We start from the raw sequence: 23698 nt of genomic DNA on the forward strand, positions 1-23698 counted from the left end.
GCTTGGGAACAGTAGTTACAGGAAAAAAAAATACAAGCGATTCCTCCGGGGACGGTAAGCGCTGCTAGTTCTTGAGCTCATACCAATGCTGATGTTGCAGCCTGTAAATGTTAAAATATCTGATGATATTTTCTTTCCTGAGGAACTCGGTGGTATTTCTCACAGTTAATACGTTAGCTAAGCACATCAGACAAAAGTTAAGACCCGCACTGCGCTTGGCCCCGCAGCCCTGTTTTCCCCAGCCTGGACCCGTCTAGCATCGCGTGTATTATGCGAGCGTACGAGACCCAGAAACACGGGAAAATTACACGAACGCGAAAGACCGAAGCCACGGCCCTGCAAAGGTGTCTGTCGCAAGAGCTGACCGGCTGCCACCGGGACCGCTTTCACGGACACGGGGGGACGGCAAGCCCCTGCCGCCTGCCGCCTGCCCCTGCCTGGGCCCTTCTTCCCCGCCGCCCTCCCCACCGAAACACACGCCAACGTCTGCAAACCGCGGCCGAAGCGTCCCTGGAAACCTCCCCGGTTCCCGGCCGGGGCAGCCGTCGCCGCCGTCCGGCTCCGGCCGCCCGGGCGGGCCGGGAGGCGGGCGGGCGGCGCGGGCAGGGGACGGGAGGGGGGCGGTGGCGGGGCTGCCCACCCCACCGCGCACCGGAGGGGCTTCCCGCCGGTGCCGGGACCCACTCCGCCTGCGAGACGCTACTTGCGTCTCCTGCGGGATTACCGAAGAAAGGCGTTAAACCCCTCGTTTTGAGCTTCTCCTTCGTCAGCGCCTCCCCCGGGATCTCGCCTCCGCGCCCCGGAGCAAAATAAGCCCCTCGGGCTTGCCCCCAGCGCCAGCAGCCGCCCCGGCGCCACGCGGACACGCGTGGGCTGCGCGCCCGGCTGCCCCCGCCGCGCGCCTCCCTCCGCGCGGGGAAATGCCCCGCGGCCGCCCACCCGCGTAACCCCCACACGCACCCCGCGGGGCGCGCAAGGGCTCGGCCCCCCCGCCCAAGCCCCGGTGCCTCCCGGCGGGCTGCAGCCGGGCAATACGCGGCTCGCGGAGGAGGGGCTGCGGGTAGAGTTTGTGTGGGGGGTGGTGTTTTGGGATTTTTTTTTCCCCACGCGTTTTCCCCTTTGTTTTCCATTTTTAGTTTAAACCCTTGGGGAAGGGGGGGGGGGGGGGGGGGGAAGCGAAATATTGCCCTGCATTACAGCTCACCTGAGAAAGAAACGCTCTCCCTTTACCTCCCACCCCGCGAAGAGTTTCCCCTTCGAACCAAGGAGAAGGGTTGTTAAATAACAGCGGGGTTTGTGTGCGCCCAATTTGTGATTCAACAATAACGTACCAGTGAAAATACGACCTGAACATTTAAGTAATTAATTGTTTTATTTATTCTCCTTTACTTATTTTCGCCCCTGGCGTGGAGTTTCGTATTAAAACGGACGGAGGGAAGCCCTTCCCCGAAGGTCCCTGCAGCCACCTCGGACTCACCGAGTCGAATATTGCGATTCCACCCTTGTAGCAACGTGATTTTTCTTTTTCTGTCGGGATTATGTTGCAAACATTCGCAAACCTACCCTTTCTCCAAACCACCGGAATTTGTTAGAAACGTAACGTGCTCCCCTCTCGCTTTCCTTTGAGACCCAGTCGCTCGGCCCTATATATTGTTTACAGGACACAGAAACGTCCCATACAGTTTCCTTCTCGGGGTTAGCGGCCGCGGAGCTTGTTGTATCGGACCCGTTAGGACCTGCCTTGAAATACAGCTACTTTACCGCATATATATATATATACACACAGACACACACACACTAAAAAAAAAAAAATTCCCCCGTATAATTTTTTTTACCTCTGCTAATGAGTCCAGTTTCGGCGGCGGGCGGAGGTTGTATTGAATTTTGAGAATTTCCCCGAAAGGCTGAAGTTTCTTTTCGATTGATGTTTTTTCTAGATTTATTTTGGTTTGTTTTGCTCGGCGAAAAGTCCCGGGCGGAGCACGCCTCCGTAAAAAGAAAAATATAGCGGCGGGTTTAATCGCCGACTACATCTGCCGTCCCCAAGCCTGCGCCAAGTGTCCCCGTGAGAAGGGTAGCCCTGCGAGAGGGGTACGGGACTGCTCCTATTTTGCGGGTAAAAAGGGCGGTGCAGGAGGGTGAAACGGGTCGCATCGCCCGGGCTCCCCTGCGCAACGGTTTCGCTCAGGTCTCCTTGACCTGGAAGCCGGCTCTAGCCTAAATCCCACCCAGGACGGCGGGGCAGAGAGCCTGTTCCCGATCCCCGCCGTCCTCCCTGCGAAAGCCGCTTTCCCCAGAGGCGCCAGTCGAGGGACGGGCGCGGTACCGGGTACCTGAGCCGGGAGGGGGGCAAATTTGGGACGGGACGGGGCAAGAGGCCGTGCGGGCAGGGCCCGGGGCCCGTCGGGGCGCCGCTCCCCCCCTCTTTGCCCCACGTTTCAAGCAGCAAATGCAGAAGGTGCCCCAGCCTCCCCGCTCGCCGTCCCCCGGGCGCGGTGAGGCAACCGGCTTCCCGGGGCGGCCGTCTCCCGCCGGGCAGCCCCGGCGCGTCCCCGCGGGGGCGGCCCGGGAGGGGAGAGCCGGGGCAGCGGTGCCGGCGCGGGGGGCCGCGCAAGTCCGGCCCGCGGAGACGGGTCCTCCGCCGGCGGCGGGGAGGTTAAAGAGCGTGGCCTTTCCCTCGACAACGCCGGGCCGGGCCCTTTCTGGTGTAATAGGATAATTACAGAGGGGCGGGCGAGCTTAAGCAAACACACTCGCCCGCCGGCCAGGCCTCTCCCGGGGATTAATATTAAGGACCGGTGCATTGTGTTTTGCAAACGGGCGATCCCATCCCCCTCGGCGCCCTCCCCGCGTCCGCGGTTGTGGAGCCGCGTCTCGCCGGGCTCTGCCCGCCGCTCTGCCTGGTCCCTCCTTTTCTTCGCACCGAGGGTTTTCTCCTCGCTGCTTTAACCGCCGGCTGCAGCCCAGCTCCCCCCCGCACAGCCGGGATGGTGCTGGGGCCACGCGTGTCCGCGCTCAGCCGGCCCGCGGGGCAGCTTTTTGCAAAGCGCGCTGGGCAGGGCTGGTTCCCCGTGGGGGTGGGTGTATGTACGTGTGCGTGTGTGTCCCCACGCCTGTGCCCCCCGCAGCAGCGCGGCGGTACCCTCGGAGCGCGAAGGGCTCCCGTCGGGTCGGGGCCGCGCCAAAGCGCGATCTTGTCTGGGCCCGGCTTAATCCTGTCGCTCTGGACGGGAGGACCTGGAGGGGAGGGGGGGGACCCGGGCGTCGCTCTCGTTTTAGCGGCTGCTGTGACAACCTCTGCAAAAGCCGGCCCCGAGCCCTGCAATTACAGCCCTGTGAGCGCCGTGTCGCCCGGCTCTGCCCACGCCGGGGTGCGTGGGGCCACCGCCGGGTCTCCGCCGCCTGGATGGGGGGGTCCGGGGGGCGCCGACAAAGCCCGGGCGCTCGGGGAGTTTCTTCACCTTCTCCCTGGGGAGCCGCTTCTTCGGCGGTCCGCCGGGCAACGGAGAGTCACGTCGGGAGCTGACGAGCAGCGGCTGCCGGCACGGCATCGACGGGGAGGGCAGCGGGGCAGCGGGGACCCTCGGCAGCGCCCGCCGCCCCCCCCGGAGCTCGGCCCCGCGCTTCCTCTCTCCCCGCACCCAGCAGTGCGGGAGGCCGTGTATAAATATATATGTGTGTGTGCGCCTTTGTAAACGTACTCGGTTGTGTACGTGTATATACATACACACACGTGTAATGTATATGCAAAATATATATAATGTGTATAAAAAGTACAAATGTGTGCTATATATACGTATGCATGTGTACATATGATACACACACACACACGTATGTATGCGTATGCAGGTACATTTTCCCCCTTTTACCCAGTGCAAAAACAAGAGGGCAAAGTGCTCGGCTGAATTAATGGTGGCGCAGTGGGTCTGGTGAAGGAGGGCCCGCGCGTGTCGCGGCCCCACGCATGCCCGTGCCCCGGCCCCCCTCCGGCAGCCGGCTGCCTGTTGGGGGTACGAGCCCCCCCCCCCCGGCGCCGCGGGGTCACGGCCGGTGCACCGAGCGCGTACGTGAGCGACAGCAGGTTATGGGGCAAGGAGACCGCGGGTCTCCGCCGGCGCTCCGCGGCCGCTTAGGGAGGTCGGGGGGAGTGGGCTCGGGCTGCCACAGCAAACCGCCCCCGCCCCCGGCTCCCCCCGCCCCGGCCTCCCGTCCCATCGCAAGTGCTAATTGCGGCTCTTTTCTGGCTCCTCTGTATTTGGGTCCCTCGGAGGGCGCTGCGCGGGAGGACACGTCACGGATACATTATCCCCTCCCCTCTTGAGGCTTTCCTGGCTTTCTGCAGCCTTTGCTAAAGAATTAACCGAGGGGTCCACTTCAGAGCTCCTTCTGCCCCTGAAAAAAAAAAAAAAAAAGAAAAAAAAGAAAAAGGGAAAGAAAAAAAAAAGCGGAGATATCGGTGCTTTCGGGCAAGGAGCGTGGCGGCTAGGATTTCGGAGAGGAGGGGAATTTTACCTTCGATCTTTGCTGTATGGTGAGGATCGCTGCTCCTTGCGGGAGGTGAATGTAGCAAACCCTCCCTTCGCCTTTGAAAGGCACGTCTATGCGAAAGAGCCACCGCTTCGCTCTTTAAATACGTCACAAATAATAATAATAAAAAGAAACAATTCCTGATCTTGCAAATTCTTTTTCTTTAAAAGGAGGGCAAAAAAACCCAATAAATAAATCCAACAAAATCAAACCCGCGCCTTTGCCAGCGCTCGGACTTGTTTGGAAAGAGACAACGCTGAAGTGGCACTGGTCCCGAGGAAAACGGATCCTTTAATTTGACTCCGCACGAGAACCACATTTGGAGCTGGGCGCAGCGGCCGGAGCGGCGGGAGCAGCCCCGCGGCCAGCAGCCCCCCGTGCCCGCAGCCCCGCCGCCAGCCCAGCCCCGCCGCCGCCCCGCGGGGCTCGGCGGCCCCCGCGCCCCGGCGCTGAAGCAGCCCCTCGGGGACGGGGGAAAGCGTCTTTCTGCCGCAAGACCAGCCGCCGCCCGCCGAGAGCCGGCCGAGAGGGAAGCGTCTGAAGGAAATGCGAGCTTGTGATTTCGGAGCGCCCCAGCCATCAGCTCCCTCCGCACCGGCTTTGACTTTCGTTTAGCGGGGGGCCGCCTTGCCGTCTCGTCGTCTCCTCGGCATCTCGGGCTGCGGGACCAGATCATTTTGCACTTCGTTAAACGAGCAGCGCGGTCTTTCTTTTTCTTTTTTTTTTTGGTTTTTTTTTTTCAAGAGACAAAGTGTCTAAAAATGGTCCAGCCTGCTTAGCCCAATGATTTCTTGCGTGGACGCTCTATTTTTAATATTTTTTATTATTATTTTTGGACGGGGAAGGATTGAGTAGAAGAAATCCTTCAGTGAGGGGAACCCAGTGCTTTGCTCCCTGTTGTGGAGAAGATCCGATTCCAGCTGCAGGCGGAGGACCGTGGTTCGTGTAGGTCTTTCAGTCTCGCTTTCGAAGCGCTAGATATTGAAGGGTCAGAGCAGAACTGCCTTCTCCCGAGCGGCTTGCCTGTCGTGGTTGTGGCTCAGAGATCGCCTCCCCCCTCCTCGCACCATTTCTGTTGGTGTTGTTTTTGTTTGGTTGGTTTGGCTTTTTTTCCCTCCCCTTTTCCCCTTTTTTCTCCCCTTTTTATTGGTTTTTTTATTATTATTATTTTATTTGATTTGGGTGAATTCCCTCCCTCCCTTCCTTAAACGAAAATACTAACTCTGAAGCCGAAATCCATGCCCCCTGCAATTCAGAAGAATCGGGTCTAATATGCCAGTGTCATCTTCGCCTTGCAGTAGTCGCGATGAAGGAAAAATCCAAGAACGCGGCAAAGACTAGACGGGAAAAAGAAAATGGAGAATTCTACGAACTGGCCAAACTCCTGCCGCTGCCCTCGGCCATCACCTCCCAGCTGGACAAGGCGTCCATCATCCGCCTCACCACCAGCTACCTGAAAATGCGAGCCGTCTTCCCCGAAGGTAACCACCCCGGGGCTCCCCGGGAGGGGCCGTCCGCCTCCCGCCCGGCCCGGGAGGGACGGGGCAGCACTGCGGTCCGAAAGGGGGGGGAGGGGGGGTTGGGAGAGGGGGGCACATACCCCGAGACGAGCCCGCATCGCTTCTACCTACTGGGAGGAAGGGGGGTTGTTTGCAGGGGTCCCAGCCCCGGGTGGCAAACGAGGGGCGAGCGAGGGGAAAGCCGCCGGGGGTGGAAAGAAGCCCGCTTGCCTGGGAAGAGGAGACAGCGCTGGGCTGCCCGAAAGCCAAGGCTTGCCGCGGGGGTGGCGTGCGAAGGGCGGGCTGCAAGTAGCAGCTCTGGTCCTGTGAGGCCTAAACACGAAAACAGCTCGCCGCGGCCGCGCGTAGGAAGACGAGCCCCCCGGGAGCCGCGCCCGGGGTTGCGGGCTGAGCGGTGACCCCGGCCGGCGGCTGCGCCGGGCTGGCGGTGGAGCGGGGACGGGCAGCCCGGCCGGCGGCGGCAGAGGGGCAGAGCCGGCCGGCTAATCTCCCCCTTCTCCCCCCTCCTCCTTTGCTGCCCGTTCAGCAGAGGGTTCAGCTCCCTCTGCTCGGGGGGGACCGTCCCGAAGAGAGCGGGCTCCGCTCGTCCGCGGCCCCGGAAGGCAACCGCCTCGGCCCCCGGGGGGAGGCCCCTCGGCACGGCGCTCCTGCCGGTGCCCAGGCACGGCCTTGGGGGAAAAATAATAGTGTAGGTGTTATTATTTTTCTGTTTTGGTTGGAGTTTTCTGGAGGTAGGGAAGCAGGCTGGGAAATAAGGCGCGGCGGCTTCGCAGCGAGGCCCTCCGCCTTCTCCTGGGGCCGGGAGGAGCGGGGAGGATCAGTCCGAGCCCAACCTGCCGCCGAGCGGGGCCGGGACCCCTCTGTCCCCCGGCCGGGGCCGTGCGGGGCCGGGGCCGCGCGGGGCGGTGAGCGTCGGTGGCTCCTGCAGCTCTTCTCGGAGACACGCAACAACGAGGCCTGACACCGCTCTCTCCTTCCCCCGGGGTTTGGTAAAAAACACCCCCCCGGCCATCCTCGCACCTACACCCCAAGCGCCGAAAGGACGCAAGGTTGGGGCCGCTTTGAGCGAGGGGAGGCAGCCGGCCGGCACCCATGGGGAGCCGTCGGCCGCCCGTCCTTTCCGTGCCGCCGCTGAGCTGATGGGAGGCGTGAAACGAAATGCCGGTTAGTGTCCGCGGGTGGCTAAATAAAGCCCAGCTCCCCCCTTTGTCATTTGTTTGTGCCTCTCCGGACGGGCGGAAGGGGGGAGGGGCGGCGAAGGAATTATCAAATTCCGGACTGGAAGGTCTGCTCTCCGTCGCGGTTTCTAAGGAGCTTTACTAAAAGCCTGAAAATAAAAAATAAAATAAAATAGAGGGGGGGGGGGGCGGAAAAAAAAACACTCCCAAACCGAGAAAAGCTTACCGTTATGGCCATCTAATTCAGTAATTTCGAGAGCAAATACTAGCAGTGCTACGGAAAGCCAGGGCTCCTTTAGCGTGTGCTCCCGAAGCACGCCGAGTTAGCGGAGCAAGGGGAAGCGAGTCGCTGCTCCGCTGCAATTTCCAGCCATTATCCCCCATCGGGAAAATTTCCCGATGAGAAATAGCGCGTCGTAATTTCGGGGGGCCGCTCGCCGGCCCTTGCTGGGGAACATGCCCCCGAATGGCTTTGATTTAGGAGGGAAGAAAAGTGGCACGTTTCGAGATGCTGCTGAATGTGTCCCTGCTTTTCCAGCCCTACTGATCCTCAAGAGCTACAAGACGACCCTGAGAGCAGGTTTATACCCACAGCTCGGGTGCGTTTTATGCGTCTGTCTTCCTTAAACAGGCCGGGCGTGCGCTTCCGCACACTCTGCTTATCAAGAGCAACGTTTAAATGCGTACAGCGAATTCCTGATCTTTCGTCCTCTTAAGTACGGATGGAAATACGTTTAAAACCAAAGCTTTGCATCCAGGGATGACAGGCCGGGGGAATAACCGCCTCCGGTCCCCGAGCCGTGCGTTTAGTGCCTGGGAGGGTAGAGGGCAGAGGGGGGAGCCGGAGAGAGGCGGCCGCGGGCAGTGCCCGCTCCCCCGCCGGCTGCAGTAGGGCGTTTGGTGGCGGGCGGGGGGGGGCTGCTCGATGGCACACCGTCCTGCATTGCCTCTCTCTTCCCTTTCCCTCGGGATTTGTGTACGGAAGGAGGGGAGGGGGGTCTCTCCCCCCTCCCCACCCGGCTGGTAGTTTACAGTTGGCTTTACTGGGAGGTGTGTGGGGGGGGAAGCCCAACAGCCCGAGAGGGCTGCCCGGCACGGCATCTTAATCCTGTGGGCAGCAAGACCTGGGGAAAGCGCCCCTTCGAGCATGCTGGACCCCATGGGTGGGGGGAACCCACGTCCGAGGTCCTGGGGCTTGAAATAGAGGCGGGCACATAACAGGCCCCCTCGCCACCCGCCGGCCTCTGCTCCCGGGGCAGTGGGAGCCGCGCCGCCCGCACTCCGCCGGGAGTCGTCCCCGAAGCGGCTGCCGCCGCGGGTCCAGCGCCCCGGGCCGTCCCGGCCGCCGTGGCCGGCACCGAGGCATCACCCCCGTAAGGCTCAAGGGAGTTTACTTCTTGCAGTGCGCGGTGGCGGGGGGCGGACAGGCCTGAGACGCCTGCAGCGTGCGTGCTAGGCCCGGGGTAGCCACAGCCGGCGTGATCAGAAATGTTGTCCAGCTATAAAACTGGCTTCCAGCTCTGTCTAGACTGGAGGGGAAGAGAGAGAGAGGGCTGTGTTTTTAAAAACTCCGGTGGATGGCTTCCCCCACCCGCTTTATTTCCAGAGCGAGCTGACACATAGTTTAGGCAAAGTTTGGGACCCTCACCAAGGTGTCTGGTCCAGCGCTTCGACAGGGCTTGTAAGGGGGTTCAGACAGGTCTCTCCCTGCTCACCCCGGCCAGGGTTTTCCCGAAGATGCGCATTTTGGACTAAACTTCTAGATCCCCCCACGAAGGTGCCCGATCAGGCTCAAAGAAGTGAGAGTGAAAGGAGATTTATATTCCAGCTCCGTTCTGCCCTCAAAGTGCAATCCCTGGAAGGTACAATTTCGTGCTCCGATATCACAGATTTTGCCGTGCGGTTTCGCTCTGACCTTCAGATTCATGAATTAAAGTCCAGGAGACAGCAACGTACAGCCTCCCCCGCGCTCCTGCTCTGTAACATCGTCTTCTCTTGTGTTTTGATTTTTTGCCAAGGCATTTATTACTGTAGAACAAAAATACACCACGGGACTTCTTCTGTCCTGACTGTCAGTATTTTTTTTTTTCCTAAAAATGAGCAAATGAAAGAAAGAGACGCGAGAAGAAATTGCGTTTAAAAACCGCAATTCTCTGCCCCCCGGTTATGGCAGACCGGTTAAATTGTGACCCTGTCCCTCCCCCATCCCCGACGCAGTTTCCAAAACTGACTATAAAACTGCACGTTTCTGGGTGTTTAAATCGGATGGGAACGAGCTAATTAATAAGTGACCCAAAAGATCATGTACGCTATACAAAATAATCTGAATAAAATGACTCAGCGGTAGACCTTAGACCTGCTCCTTGTTCTGAGGCGCAGACAATAGAAATTACCAGGAGGATACAGAGTTTTCGGTCCCTATTTAAACCTGGCCGTGAATGTATATTTCAAGAAAATCAAGACGAATTGCAGCTATTTCAGCTAATTTTCATACGCACTCGGAAGAGGTTCATTAATGAATTAAATAAATAAATGAAGCCCCAGCCGGCGGCGTGAGTAATCCCTCTACGAAACCGTGCCTTTATTGTAATAACCGCTAATAGTGGCATTAAGGGTCTTACTAAAACAAAAGTGCTATTAGGGCTTCCCTGGAGCTGCGCGGCGGTTCCCAGGCGGCGGGAACCGGCAGCCCCTCGGTGCGGGGACGGGCGGCGGCGGCGGCGGGGTCGCTCCGGCCTCTCTCGCCCGGCGGGGAGGGAGGGCGGGGGTCACTGCCGTGGTAGCTGTGGCTCTGCCCGGGACCTCGCTCTTTGCCGTGCGCCCGCTTTCGGGCCTGTTAGCACGACCTGGTGTTTCTGGCTCGCCGGGAAGAGCCGGGTTTGGGTTTGTCTGGCTGTCTCGGAGGGCTGTTTTGTTGGTTTTTTCCTCTGGGACTTGGCTTTTTTTCCTTTCTTTTTTTTTTTTTTTTTTAAACTCTTGATCTTCACGTTCGTCACTCCCACCGCCCGGCCCTCGGCCGCCTTTCCAGCCGGTGACGCTGAAGCCCGCAGAGAGGAGGCGGGCGGGCCGGCACATCCCTGCCGAAGTTAAGCTAACGCAGCCCTGCTCCTTCCCAAAGCGACCCCGGTGTGGGAGCCCCCCACCCCGAGCAGAGGTTACCCCCGCCGGGGCCGGGGCCTCCCCGTCGGCTCCAGACCCGTCCCGGCCCCTCGGACCCGCCCGTCAAGCGGTGCGATCCTCTGTGCCGTCGGGGCTGGGATACCTCGCCCCCCCGCTGCAGACGGAGCTTGGGGCAAGGTGTCAGCTCTGCCCCTCGCCCAGAGCCGCGCTGTCTCCCCCGCCTCACGGGCTGACAGGCCACTCCCTCCCCATCCAACCCTGGGCCTCGCCTGAACGAGGGAGCCGAAGCCAGACGGAGGGCAGGGGCCGCCCCCGCCCCGTCCCTGGCGGGTGCCGGGGCTGGCAGCTCGCCGCCCCCCCGGTAATTTCCCTGTTGCTGTCCCGGCCGAGGGAAGCACAACCGCGCTGGGGAAAAATCCCCCAGGAGAGGCGGCGCTGAAAATCCCGGCGGTTGTAGTTGACCCAGGTTCCTTGTGAAGGATGGCTATTGAATAACGCGGGGGGACCGTGCGCTCCGGGGGAGCCGGGGAACAATACAGTAGACACAAAGGAAACACTCAAAGTTACAGGGCAATCCGATACTTAACATAATACGTCGCTAAGTAATTCTTTTAGCAGAATCCCAGGCAGAAAAGCTACCGGGCTTTCGTGTGTGTGCGTGTGTGTACGAATTTATATATTTGGAGAGCAGAGGTGGGAGTTGTTCCCAGATATTCCTAGATCTTATTACAGTTTAACTCATCCCCCCTCCCTGGAAACTGGGAAACGGTACAAAGTGAATGTTGAGGTACTTTGAAAAAACAGCCAGAGATGTCAAAAGGCGGCGGGGAGGGAAGCGTGCCCGGCTTTGCCGAAGGGAGGAGGACGCCTTCGTATGAAAACCCCCACGTCTTTCAGCGGTAAAATAGCACGTACTTTGGGGTGCCTGTGCAAAACCCCCTCTCTGTCCCTGGGCCGCCGTTGTTGGAGCCGAACCTGCCGCCCGGTGCCCAGGGAGGTGTTGGCGAGCACAACTGCCATTAGGGCGGTTATTTCCCCCTTAGCGTTGCCTGCCAGGCATCCCGCTGTGCCCGTCCTGCCCTCCCAGAACGGTCCCGGTCCCGGTCCCGGTCCCGGTCCCGGTCCCGGTCCCGGTCCCGGTCCCGGTGGGGACGGGACCGGCGGTCGTTACAGACACCAGTAAATGGCGGGTAAACAAGGAGAAGGGCTTTTGTCATCCATGTTTGCCGACGGCGGGATGCCAGGAAAGAGGAGGTTGCGCCTGGGGCCGCCGAGTCGGCCCCCCCGCAGGCCAGCTTCGCCGTGCCAGCTCCTGCCCGCCGGGGCGGGCTCTGCCGCTGAGCCCGGTTCCGGCTTTCCCGGCTTTACGCTACCGGCAGCGCCCGGAGTCGTCCCGAGCCGCTGACTGTAGGCGATCCGCTACCCTCTAGCACGGCAAAGGGGCTGCCCCCAGGGGACAGGCCACCCCCACGGGTGTCCCCAGCATTTGCAGGAAGGATGTGCCAGCTGCTCGCTCGCTCGGAGGGAAATCGCTCTCTGGGCCAGCGTCGCAGGTAATTCGTGCTGCACTGGGCCATTTTTAAATGTTTCCTTCGAAATGAGCCGTCCGGCAACGCACCGGCTGCACAGCCGGTCAGAGAGCGGGCAGCCTTCCCCGCCGGAGACCCCTTCCCGGCCGGGGCCACCCCAGCAAACTCCCACCGCGTTTGAGCGATGTAGGAAACGCTCGCTTTGTATCGGCAGCTCTTTTGGCCTCGCTCCAGTCCAGTGAGTGAAAACGTGCGTTATTTATTGGCGGGGCAGCAGCAGCTCGTCTGAGTCTATTGCATCCATATGTTTACAGGACGTACGCTGCGCGTTTGCAAATCTCTCGGAAGACAAGTTAATGGGCATTAGTCCTTTATCAAACGTAAGGTTTTATTCGTTTCGTTTCCACCTTTAAAGCGATCTGCTGGTGGATTAAATGATAAAATCATCGGCTTTAAAGTAAGCTTAGACGAATGCCAGGCTGATCCACCAAACGCGTTTACGTTTGATGCGAGTTCGCCATTGCAACTCCAATTTACAAATTTAAAGGTAACAAATCTGCGGAAGTGACTTTTTTTTTTTTAGTCCGGGTTAGGAAAGAACCTCAAAAATAGTGGAGATTTTGGGGATGCTGTGAAACCGTACCTGGCCGGCCGTGATGGACAGGACGGAGCAGATTGCCACGCACGGGTGCGGCAGAGACACGGTTCGCTCTTGAAGAGTTTCTTCGTGAGTGGCTCAAAGAGTAAATCTGCTTCGTCCTTCCGAAAGTTAGGGCTCGTTTCAGGACAGTTTTCACACCACCGTGCGTAACCCCCTTTGTAGGGTTACAATCCCATGTTTCGAGATTTGCGATTAGTAAATCGAAATAAGGGCAAGTCGCGCAGCACCAGTACTGACTCTATCGCTTGCATTTGTTACCGCCTCGGGAAAGAGACTGCAGGATGTCTCTGCGATCCTTAGACTTTCCGCCCCAGGGGAAGCGGCGTTTCAGGAGAAAGAACATTTTGACGGGTCCCTGGAAGTTTAGGAGCCTTCTCCAAACTGCGAATTGGGAAACGGCGGTAGAAAAGTGCGACTTTTCGTTTGGTTCTTCGAAGCAAATTTCCCAATGCATGGCCAAACACTTGTCTCGGCGACGGGAAGGTGTCCTTCCCCTACCCACAAGAAAGCGCAGCCGCACACCGTGCACTTCTGCGGCGCGGTTTGGAGAGAGCCGCTGGGGCAGCCGGAGCGGCAGACACCGGGCAGGGAGACAGACGCCTCTTCTTAGAACTGACCTTGGGTGCTGCTGCTGCTGCCTTGCGACGGCAGAAAGGAGGCGTTGGGGCCGGCCAAGGCCCCCGGGGTACCCTGCCTGGCGCTGGGAACCGCAGGCTCCTTTGTGCTTGCCCCGCGGAGCGGGGCGTGGGGCGAGGCTCCGCTGACACCGGGACACCGGGAGGAGGCGAAACTCGGGGGGAGGCACGGCGGAAAGCCGCGCTTCGCCGCGCGTCCTCTCCGCCGCTCCCTGTTCCTCTAGTGGGAGATCCTGTCCACCCTAAGGGACACCCCGAGAGCGGGCAGGAAGGCTCCCATCGTTTCTAGACCAGGGCTACCTGCGGACACTCGGCCAAAGGGTGCGCGGATGCGGGAGGACTTCAGGCGGGACGTTTAGAAACACGCTCCAAAGCCGGAGCTTAGGGCAGGGCTTTCCGCCTGGGTGTCAGCTTCTTCTCCCTCCCGTAACGGAGCCGAGCGGGGCTCCCGCTGCAGCGGCCTTTGCCCCCGCAAGCTTGCGGCGGGAGATTTCTTTGAAAGCACCTGGTCGGTGAGAGGGCACCGGAGGAAAAGGCGGCGCTCGGTTTCACGGCTGCACATCAGTTTGCAGCGACACTGAAGGCTGCCCGGGCTGAAGGGCGCAGGGCTGTGCATCCATCGCACGCGCGTGAGCCCACGCGAAACGCTACAGACGGGACCCCCGGGGACCCCCGGTGCCCCCCGCCGCAGCGAGCTAGGGCGCTTGTGAAGTCCGCGTCGCCGCGCCCCGGCCGCCAGCACCGCCGGGCTGGCGGCACCGAGCGTCCCCGCCTTTCACCCGCCACCGGCCCTTCCGCAGCGCCTCTCGACTGCAGGGAAGCACAGGCAGGAACACCCTTAGGGCTCTGTGGCCTCTCAGAAGCGGTGCTGTAGCCCCGAGGGCTTAAGCCTTCTTTTCTCTCCTTTCTCTCCAAAAAGGAGGCATTAAATGGATGCGGTCACGTCCCCTTTCCGCCCCCCCCCCCCCCCCCCCCCCCCCCCCGCGCTCTTGCGGGCAATGGCACGCTGCAGAGCCTGCCATTAGGTGCCGACATGAGTCTCCAGCTCTTCGGCTGGCACGGGTAGTGGTCTCAGCTCCACCGGGGAGCTGGTGCAAGCCTTCTTTGCATGGAGGAAATGAAAAACAAACAAACAAACAAACAAACAAACCCCAGACCAGTCCCCCCCCTCGCCTCCCACAACACAGCTCCATCAATAACCTTTCGCTGTCACCAAGGCAGTGCCGGGCGCACGGGCTCCCCCCAGCCACCCGGGCAGCGCTAGGGCGGAGCGGCCGGGCCGGGTCGGGCCTGTCGGGTCAGCGGGGTCGGAGCTCGGCCGGGGCCGGGCTGGCCGCGGGCGAGGGCGGGAGAACGGGGGCGAAGCTGTGCAACCGTGCCGGCAAATTGCTCGGTCCCGTCCGTGCGCAGGTGAAGAGGCCGTCGGGGCAGTTTCTCCCCGACCGAGCTCCGGCCCTCTTTAACCTCCCCAGCCCCCTCCCCGGCCGGGACCCGCCTTGGCCAGCGTGGGGGTCGTCGGCACCGGCACCCCCGCGCGAGCCACGCTCCCGCCCAGCCCGCCGGCCGGCGGCAGGCGCGGAGGGCAGCGGGGCGGGGGGGCCGCGCCGGGCAGGCCCGCGGGGAGCACGCGTGGCCGGGGCAGTAACTGAAGGCAGGCGAGTGTCTCGCAGCTCGTTGTGCCTTCCGTGTGGGAAACCCCCGCTGGGCGCCAAGTGCCCTGGGCTGTGCTTGGCAAGGCTGCGGGCAGGCCAGGCGCTCCGCGCCTGCTTCCACGGCGGCTCGTCCCAGTGTGTGGCCAGTCTTCCCTCATCCCGGCCGCGGAGGAAGGGGGGGCGGGCACGGGGCTGCTGGCAGGACGGTGCCGGCATGGCGGGCGAGGGGAAGCGGTTGGGGCAGGCGCCTCCCTGGGAGCGTGCTGGAGGGCGGGCGGCTCTCCGGGGAGGGAGAAAGTGCGTCCGCGGAGGTGCCCTTGCCGGGACCTCCAGGAAAAGAGCAATTCCTTTCCCACGCGTGTGTGTAGAAGGGACTCAACCTTTCCCACCTCCTGAGCCCCCACGTCGCGGCCTGGCCCGCTCCCCGCGGGAGAAGGGGGGAGAGCGGGCGGGTTGCGGGCAGCGCGTGTCCTGCCGGGGAGGCAGGGCGGGCCCGGCTCCGCTTCCCGCTCTAACCAGCTCCTTGGTTCCCTTGCAGGTCTGGGCGACGCCTGGGGACAGCCGAGCAGGATAGGCCCCTTGGATAACGTGGCCAAGGAGCTCGGATCCCATTTGCTTCAGGTAGTGGACGCCTTCCTCCTCTCGTACGCGCAGCGCTTCGCAAGTCCGGTGTTGCGGTGTGATCAACCTCCCGCCTCTCCTTCTCCTCCTCCTCCTCCTCTTCCTCCTCTCCGCCGCACCGCGAGAGGAGCCTGGGTGAAGCCTTCCTCTTACTCCCGAGCCTCACGCCGGCTGGGAGCGGAGAAAAACCGAGACACCAGCCACTTCAATTATTTTTTTTCCCCGCCTTTGATATTAGTAGAAGTAACAGCTTACCATGACACCCATCGTGCACGCAAAGTGTCTCCCAGCCGTAAAAGCGATAATCAGACGCCCCAGAGGTGCTGGCGATGTCCCGCGGGCAGCCCCCGGCGAGCGGCAACGGGGCAGCGCGTTTAGGCTGGAGGGGTGCCGGACACCGGGGGTCGTCGTTCTCCGCCGGTGACTCGGGAGGGGAAACCCGTGAGGGAACGCAGGGTTCCCGAGGCGGGGGTGCACATCTGGATTAGATCTCCCGTGGACGTTAGCACCTGAAAATACCGTTGTTCACAATCCCGTTGATCTGCTCTGGAATTCCTCTGAATTCCCCCCGCGTAGGAGAGTTTAGGAAGTCGTAGCTGGGGCGTGCGTGCCAGCCGGGGTTAAGAAAAAAATAATTACGTTTAGCTCCATTTTTTTCTATGTGAACTTAATACAGCAAGGGTTTTTCTCCCCCGATTTTAAAGACCTAGTAAACCGTAATCATTTAACGGCCGTTTTTATTGTGGGAGGTTAATTCCTGGTCACAGAGCTGGAGCTGTTTTAACTGTTCGCTCGGGCTGGGGATAAAAACCTCAACAGGAACCCTGTTCGGGGTCTGTGGCCGCTGCCCCCCGCCGAGTCGTCGGGAGGCCTCGCCCACCCTCGCCCCCGCCAGCCGGCGGCGTTCGGGGCGAGCCCCGGCCCCGGGGCCCCAGCGCCCGCCTCGCGCCCCGGCCGTTGGCCCCAACGCCCGCCCCCCGCCTCGCGCGCCGGCCGGCCGTCGGGCCGTGTGCAGCCCCCTCAGGCGGTTGCCGTTCTCCCCAGGCTCCGGCAAGCCGCAGGCTCGAGGGGAGGTAAAGAGGCGGCAGGGTGGGCCGGCTGGGGAAGCTGTGCGAGGTCGTCCGACGTTTGAAATGCCGTGCACAGTTAGTTACTTGTTACTGCCGCCCTGCAAAATACCCTCCGTTCTCCTGAAGTGAAAAGAGAGCACGCTTTCGGGAGAGGGATTTGAAGCACGCGTGACTGACCGCCTACAGTAAATGGAAATTGATAAAGTTCAAGATTATCTCATGTGGAGGTGTTTCTCGCCTTGAAAATTCTGGTTTAAGTAGCTGACGTCCTATCAGCTGTTTCAGAATCACTGGTCTACCCAGAAAATACATATCTAGTTATAGCATAAAAATCGTTGTTACACTTGCTCCTCCTCCACGTTAGCTATTTCACATTTTGTCTGGCATTAAATTAAGTAACGTTCTATGCTAATCACCCGTAATACTAATTTTACAGTTCAGTTATTTCTGAATTATAAATGCTTAAGATTTTAATAAACCCATATTTACTGTAAACTTTTTTAAGGGTTCTTATACCTTGCGTGTGAAGTTTCAGCTTCAGTATGCTTTTCTGTATAGGAAAGTTAGAGACCTACTGCACCATATAATGCAGTAATGGAAGCACTGGCATGGTTTCAGTTATGATACTGGGCAGACCAATTGCAAGATGACAGTGTTTAAAAGCAAAGTTATGGCTAAGGATGCAGTAATTTATTTCCCATTTTAATACTTCCACAACATTTAATTTATGTTCCAAAAAAGAAAAAAAGTAAAAGCAAAGAGTAATCTGGTTTCAATTACATGCTGTAGAATCGTTAGTAGGCCAGAGAATAATTTGGAATATTTTCTTATTGAGGCAGCACTGTAAGAACATGAAGCATACAGGATTTTATTGCTTCTCTCCTGGTTCACTAACTTAAAAGATGAATTAAAATAGGTGTTTGTTTTATCTGTGTACTGTAAATTTTTTTTTTCTATTCCACATATATTTTCCAATCATGTTCATATGTATGTGTTGATCAAGGCTTCCTAAACTGGTTAGAGATAATGGATACTTTTTGACTGAGAATATCAGATACTTTTGAAAAAATGCCTCGAATTGGGCACTGAAGAATCAAGGTACCCTGAAACTGATAGTTTGTATGTCCAAATAGTGGCCAGTTTTGGCTAACCTGTACCATTTGCATCATATTATTTTTTCTCATACAAATGATATATGACTTAATTAAACTTCAGTTTTTACTCACACAAGTAATATTTACCTTCCAGTCAATATCCTGTCAATAAGAATTCGTAGGATTGGACCTCAGGTTTGCATTACATATTACCATTAGTCGAGATTCACAAACTGTAGGGATATAGCTTAATGAGCATAAGCATCTCTCTTCAAGTGTGATAAAGTATAGAATGCTGATTTATTTTACTTTCTTTTCCTACGTTTGCATAGTTACATGGCAGACAGCCCTCTGTTCAGAAAGACATTATTAAAAATATAGTCAAAGAAATTTAAAGCATTGCTTACGGTATCATTAAGTATATTGCAAATAGCGGTAAGCTGTGTCTGCCAATTATACCATAAAAAATGGCTTGCGTAGTACTAGACTTTCCCCTAAGTACCACATAGCTCAGGATTTGTACTAAGTACTAAAATAACCAGAATCAACAGGAGAATGTTAACTTAAAGTGAAGCAGTAAAGCTAGCATCTGTAGGGGGAATGAATTGGATTTCACAATGTGTGTGTGTGTCATAGAGTTTGTAGGAACAGCATCGGATAAAGGCTTCCGTTCCTTAAATTTTGCTATTTGCTGCTGTTGAAGTTGGATAGCAATCTTCCTCCAAAATCTTTTTTACTGTAAATGGTTTAAACAGAGTGCTTGCTTTTTACCCTATGTATTTCTCTTTTTCAGACTTTGGATGGCTTTGTCTTCGTGGTAGCATCAGATGGCAAAATAATGTACATCTCAGAAACAGCATCTGTACATCTTGGCTTATCTCAGGTATGAGTGATTTATTCTGTCTATCTGTTAAATACGGGTACTGGATTTGGAACCTAACACTAGTATCTTGGTTTTTAGGGGTATTTGAAGCTTCGACTTTGTTCTCTGACAAATGGCCTTACTTAAATATTCAGGTTTCCTTTGCTTACAACCACATCATGACTGTCTTTATATCTTTTCTTGTTCATTGTATTTTACTCCTCGTTACCTTTAAGAAGGGTAATAAATAATATGATATTGCAAATTGCAGATACATACAGAGCTTGAAACCCAAACCTATTGCCTGTGTGGTAACGCTATATGTCTGAAATAAAGTTTAGAATTCAAGTCTATATGTTTTAGATTGTGTAAGATATTGAGACTTGCTACGAAATAGAGAGGAAATCTGATGTGGAACATGAGTTTTATGGTAAATGTGCTTTAGGAAAAAAAGAAAAGGGGGGCAGATTTATGAGTGTTCACATGGAATTCAGGGTAGTTTTTCCTGAGTTTTTCCAGCTCAGTGGTCTTTTCAGTAAAGCGTTTTATATGGTTGTGATAGAACTCATAAAACTCAGTTTACTACTGTTCTGCACAAGAAGTATAAGGGTTTTTTTATTGTTTTTTTTCTTAGAAGGACATTTCTAATTTTTTGCCTTCTTGGGATAGGCACAAGGGCAAATAGCCTGAATTTATTGCAGAGTGCAAGTTTCCATACCTTTGTGTGTAAATGTATTACACAAATTCATTGGTAGCACCTGACCTAAAGCTTGCTGAAGTCCAATAGAAAAACTCCTAAGTAATTTCACTGGGCCCTGGATGACACTTGCAAGAAATAGAACTGTTTCTTCAAAACCAGTTGCAGCTGAAACACTTCTTAGAGTTAAATAAAGTGAAATAAAGACTTAATAGCAGAAGGAATTAAAATGAAGGGATGAAGGTGAGAGAGCATAGGATGTTCTGAAAATGTCTGGGGAATATGCCCTGTGGCTATGCCAATAAACAGAGAAGGGGCTGAATTGTGGAGATTATATGTGTACTTTTAACTTTGGTAGTAACTCATATTTTCGATTGAAAAACTGTGAAGTTCTTTGGATGTGTGTTTGTAATAGTGATATTCGAATTAGTAGCTGTGAGAAAAAATAGAACTCTAAATAGCTAGAAAAAGAAGTATATCACCTCATAAACACCACTTCTAAATCCAAAGGCAACTACAATCCCTGTTTTTGTAATCTGTTTTAGAAAAAGTAATTTTGAGAATCAATATTCTGTGTGGATACTTATTTTCTGCCAACTTTTAAAAATGTGTCCAGGGAACATTCTTAGTTCAAGCAGTTTGTTCAATTGAGTCTGTTACAGTGCAGTATTAGTTGTTTCATAACATTTAATGCATGTTCAAATTACTTTAAATATTGCTTTATTTTAGAATAAACTTTCCTAGAGAATGGCCATATTTTCTACTCTGAATCAACAGCATTATTAAAAGTTTTTCTCGCCCTGACTTTTGAAAAGATCCACCATGCTGCTGACTGCTTAAATAGATTAATTTAGTCAGTACAATTATTCCAAAGCACTGAGTGTTCCCATCTCTCCCTGCTGAAGTAGAGTCTCATTGTCCCATGCTGCTTGCTGTTTGGTAAGTGCTAACTGATCTTCCAGGTTTTGTCCAGAAATTGTTTCTTTCTTTTCTTTCTTTCTGAGGAATATCAAGTCACCAGATCTTGTAGGTCTCAGTATTATCCAGTCATCTGGTGAAATTGAAGAACCACGGGATCAGTAGGGCACTAAATAGTCTTGGCCACATTCAAGGAGAGGGGCCTGAAAGTGTCATACAGGCTTTAGTCATATTTAGCCCTCGTGCCCTTACGGCCCCCGGCACAGACTGAATTCCATGTACATTGCACATGTAAATATCTATAAAACCCTTAGCGCAAGAGATGCCGAGGAAAACTAGAGGATTTGGTCATATTGCTTATTGAAGTCAATTTAATAAGCAAACCCACAAATATTTCCCTTGAGCAGCGATTTGTAAATGAATGGGCTGTACCCTTGAACTCCCCAGAAAGCTATAGATCGGAGAGGACAGAGGGATGTGAAATTTAAGGGCATGTTTTAGACTCTCAAAACGCTAAGTGCTCCAGCAGTTTCACAGCGCACAGTTTTTTATTTATAAATACAAAACCCCAGCTAAACAAGGCAGTGATTTTTTCCCCTCTTTCCTCATGCTGTTTTATCATCTAATCTGTTCTTGCTATTTCTCAATGTTCTGTTTTTGAAGGGACAATTTTGCTTTAAGTAGTACTAGCATTAATACTAGGCTACTCCTATGTACTAGGATATTAATACATTAACATTAGGATATTCCTGTAAGCTTCCCAGGGCTCTAAATGAGTTCTTGTTCCTACTTCTCTGGAAATCACTGGGAGTTTTGCCACTGACATCAACAAGAATGAGATTGGTCTGTAGAAGCAAATTCTGCAAGTCTCCCTCACCAAGTCATAATCCCACACTATATTTTCAACAAGTGCTCTTATAGAGCTCCAGCCAATACAAGCTGAGACCAGAGTGATGATGATTGTAGAAAATCTTTTAGAGTGTGCATAGAAAGGCCTTTTTATTAAATAATTTGACAATTAACTAGTCCACACATCAATTTCCAGTTAAAGTGCAATTTGTTTAAAAATATATATTTAAACTAAATAAAAAGTTCATTTAAAAATATTTTGCAGGATATTCTGGGAGACCTACTACAGTAGCCTTTATCTTCTAGTTGATCTTGAATTTAACTCAGCAGAAAGAAATTAGAGCTTCTGAATAACCCTTCACTGGCTGGTGTAGTTAAGCTAGTTTAAAATTTAAAAACAACGTTAAGGATTGTTTTTCAGCACTACTTCACTCACTTCTGTCTGCAGCATCAGAGAAGCAGAAGCAATATTTCTGAAAAGGCTACATCTTCATTTTTGGACCTATCACTTAATTTGTGCCTTTGGATTTTGATCTGCCTTTGCTCTCAACTGTAACAGTAAATATTGTAAATACGGATGGGTAGGACCCCCTCCTCTGTCTAATTTCAACTGGCCTCAGACCAGTGTTGAACTGACTTGTACTAGCTGACAGAGCCAATTCCTTGCCTCTTTTTTTCCATGGATAACGAATAGGTTCAAATTCCCCAAATGTTTTTTCCCCTTAGAGTCCAAAGACACAGAACGGAGAGGAAAATCCTCTTAGGAAACAATGGTGAAAGGTTGTTTTTTTTTTTTAAATTTTGAAAGTCTGGAGCTTATTCCAGCCATTTTCTGGGTCCATGAGGGATCCAAGTTTATCTTTGACTTTTGATAAGTCTTGAAATATTTAACCACAAACATCTGAACTTTTCCAAGAGTTTATTTTACTTTCATCAAATAAGTATATGAAGGGCAAAATATGTAATTATTTGCTCTAGAATCCACCTACTTAGTCCTCTGTGTTTATTATGAATTGTTTCTTGGCAGGAAAAAAATGTGCAGCTGAGTTACACATAAAAACCCTCTTAGTAGGAAACAGCGATATTTGGTAGTAAGCAGGTATTTACAGATATTAAAAAGCTGCATCGAGGAAGCTGGTTTAATAACCTGAGGCATGGGATTTTAGAAGGTTTATGAATTGAACCATATAATTTATTTTTTTAAGTTTTCAGTGTTTCATTGTAGGCTTTAAAATAGCATGCATGCACTATGCATAGCAGGAGACTGTGGTCAGTTTCAAAATTATGTATACGTATTTTGGTTATTTGACTCTTACATAGCCTCCATCTCTTTGCTGACGGCTTTATGTTTCCACTTGCATTTTTACAGTCAATTTTGGTTTCAGTGTTGTATGTTCACCTCCCGCTGATTTTGCTGGGGTTGCAAATGAATACATCAGAGTAGAAAATATTCCTATGTGTATAACGAGAAAAACTAGTCATTAGTTTGACAAAGCACTTTAGTTTTGAGTTTTAGATATAAGCCCTGGGATACAAATTACAGTTCAGATAAAACTGTGACCTTGGGTCCAGTCCTGTGAATCGTGTGAACAAATGTGTATTTCCGTGGGTAGTCCTTTTGAAATGGGTAGTGACTTTTGGAAAAGCAAGAGATACCCGTGAGTTATACTTTGTAAGAGAGTAGATGCGTGTTGTTGTGGTTATGATTATACTCGGTAATAGCAGAGATGCAACAAGATCTTTTGGATTACTACAGTTGATGTTGCTAGTCAGGTTGGTTGGTGTTGTTTTTGTAAGAAAGTCTTGAAGGGAAAGATTGTTTGCACATAGCCACCCATGAATGGTTTTTTTTTGGAAGCTGTATTCTCTGATACAATTGTTTTAATTTCAAAGGCAAAACATACTCTTCAGTAAAATCACTATTAGCCAAAGATAAAATAATAAGAACAGGGTCATAAGTGATACTCCTTTTGGTTTGAACACTGACCACAGCTGTGCATTTTTGCAATGATAATTTTTTTCATGTTCTGGTTTACTAAGCATATAGGCCAATGAAATGCCCATCACCGTAAGAATTATTAGATTTTTTAAAAAATCCATTTTATGTGTCTGTAGGTGGTTATGATATTTACAGAGATAGCTATGGACATTTACAATATGTTTTTCCCCATGTAATTGAAAACAAACAGAAGCATTGAGAAGCATGACTCACAGTGAGATTGTATATTCTCCTTCCTCCCCCGCCACTAAAGCTTGAATATGGGGTGTTACTATAACAGGTCCCCACCTGTTACAAGCCTGAAAAGGAACAGCCAGTGCTTTTTAAGGAGAACTTTTAGAGAAAATTATATAAATGAAGCAACATAGATAATCTCCTTTCTCTTGTTTTCCTTTCCTTTCCTTTCCTTTCCTTTCCTTTCCTTTCCTTTCCTTTCCTTTCCTTTCCTTTCCTTTCCTTTCCTTTCCTTTCCTTTCCTTTCCTTTCCTTTCCTTTCCTTTCCTTTCCTTTCCTTTCCTTTCCTTTCCTTTCCTTTCCTTTCCTTTCCTTTCCTTTCCTTTCCTTTCCTTTCCCTTCCTTTCCTGTCCTCTCTCTCTTCCTTTCTTTTCTTCCTCTCTTTCTTGCTCTTTCACCTCCTCTTACTCTCTGCCTTTCTTTCTCTCTTTCTCTCTCTCTCTCCCCCCCCTTTCCTTTTTTCTCTTTCTTTCGCTCTTTTTTTCCTTATTCAGTGAAATTTTATTCTGGTTAAAATATCAAATCAGTGTTG

The 23698-nt window shown here is 53.7% G+C and overlaps 1 protein-coding gene across 2 annotated transcripts in view; it reads left to right on the forward strand.

Annotated features, from left to right (window-relative positions):
- The first annotated feature begins 4973 nt into the window (after positions 1 to 4973).
- SIM2 (SIM bHLH transcription factor 2) overlaps positions 4974 to 23698 on the forward strand; it is a 63688-nt gene continuing 44963 nt past the window's right edge. Inside the window, exons 1-3 of one of the 2 annotated variants that reach the window (XM_076353858.1) lie at positions 4974 to 6008; positions 15361 to 15443; positions 18401 to 18490. In XM_076353858.1, the coding sequence (XP_076209973.1) occupies positions 5834 to 6008; positions 15361 to 15443; positions 18401 to 18490 (348 nt within the window). In that variant the 5' untranslated portion in view covers positions 4974 to 5833. The remainder of the gene's footprint in view (positions 6009 to 15360; positions 15444 to 18400; positions 18491 to 23698) is intronic. The other variant, XM_076353869.1, reaches the window with a different exon arrangement.

Source organism: Aptenodytes patagonicus, chromosome 1, assembly GCF_965638725.1.
Source record: "Aptenodytes patagonicus chromosome 1, bAptPat1.pri.cur, whole genome shotgun sequence".
In the NCBI taxonomy this organism is placed as follows: Eukaryota; Metazoa; Chordata; class Aves; order Sphenisciformes; family Spheniscidae; genus Aptenodytes; species Aptenodytes patagonicus.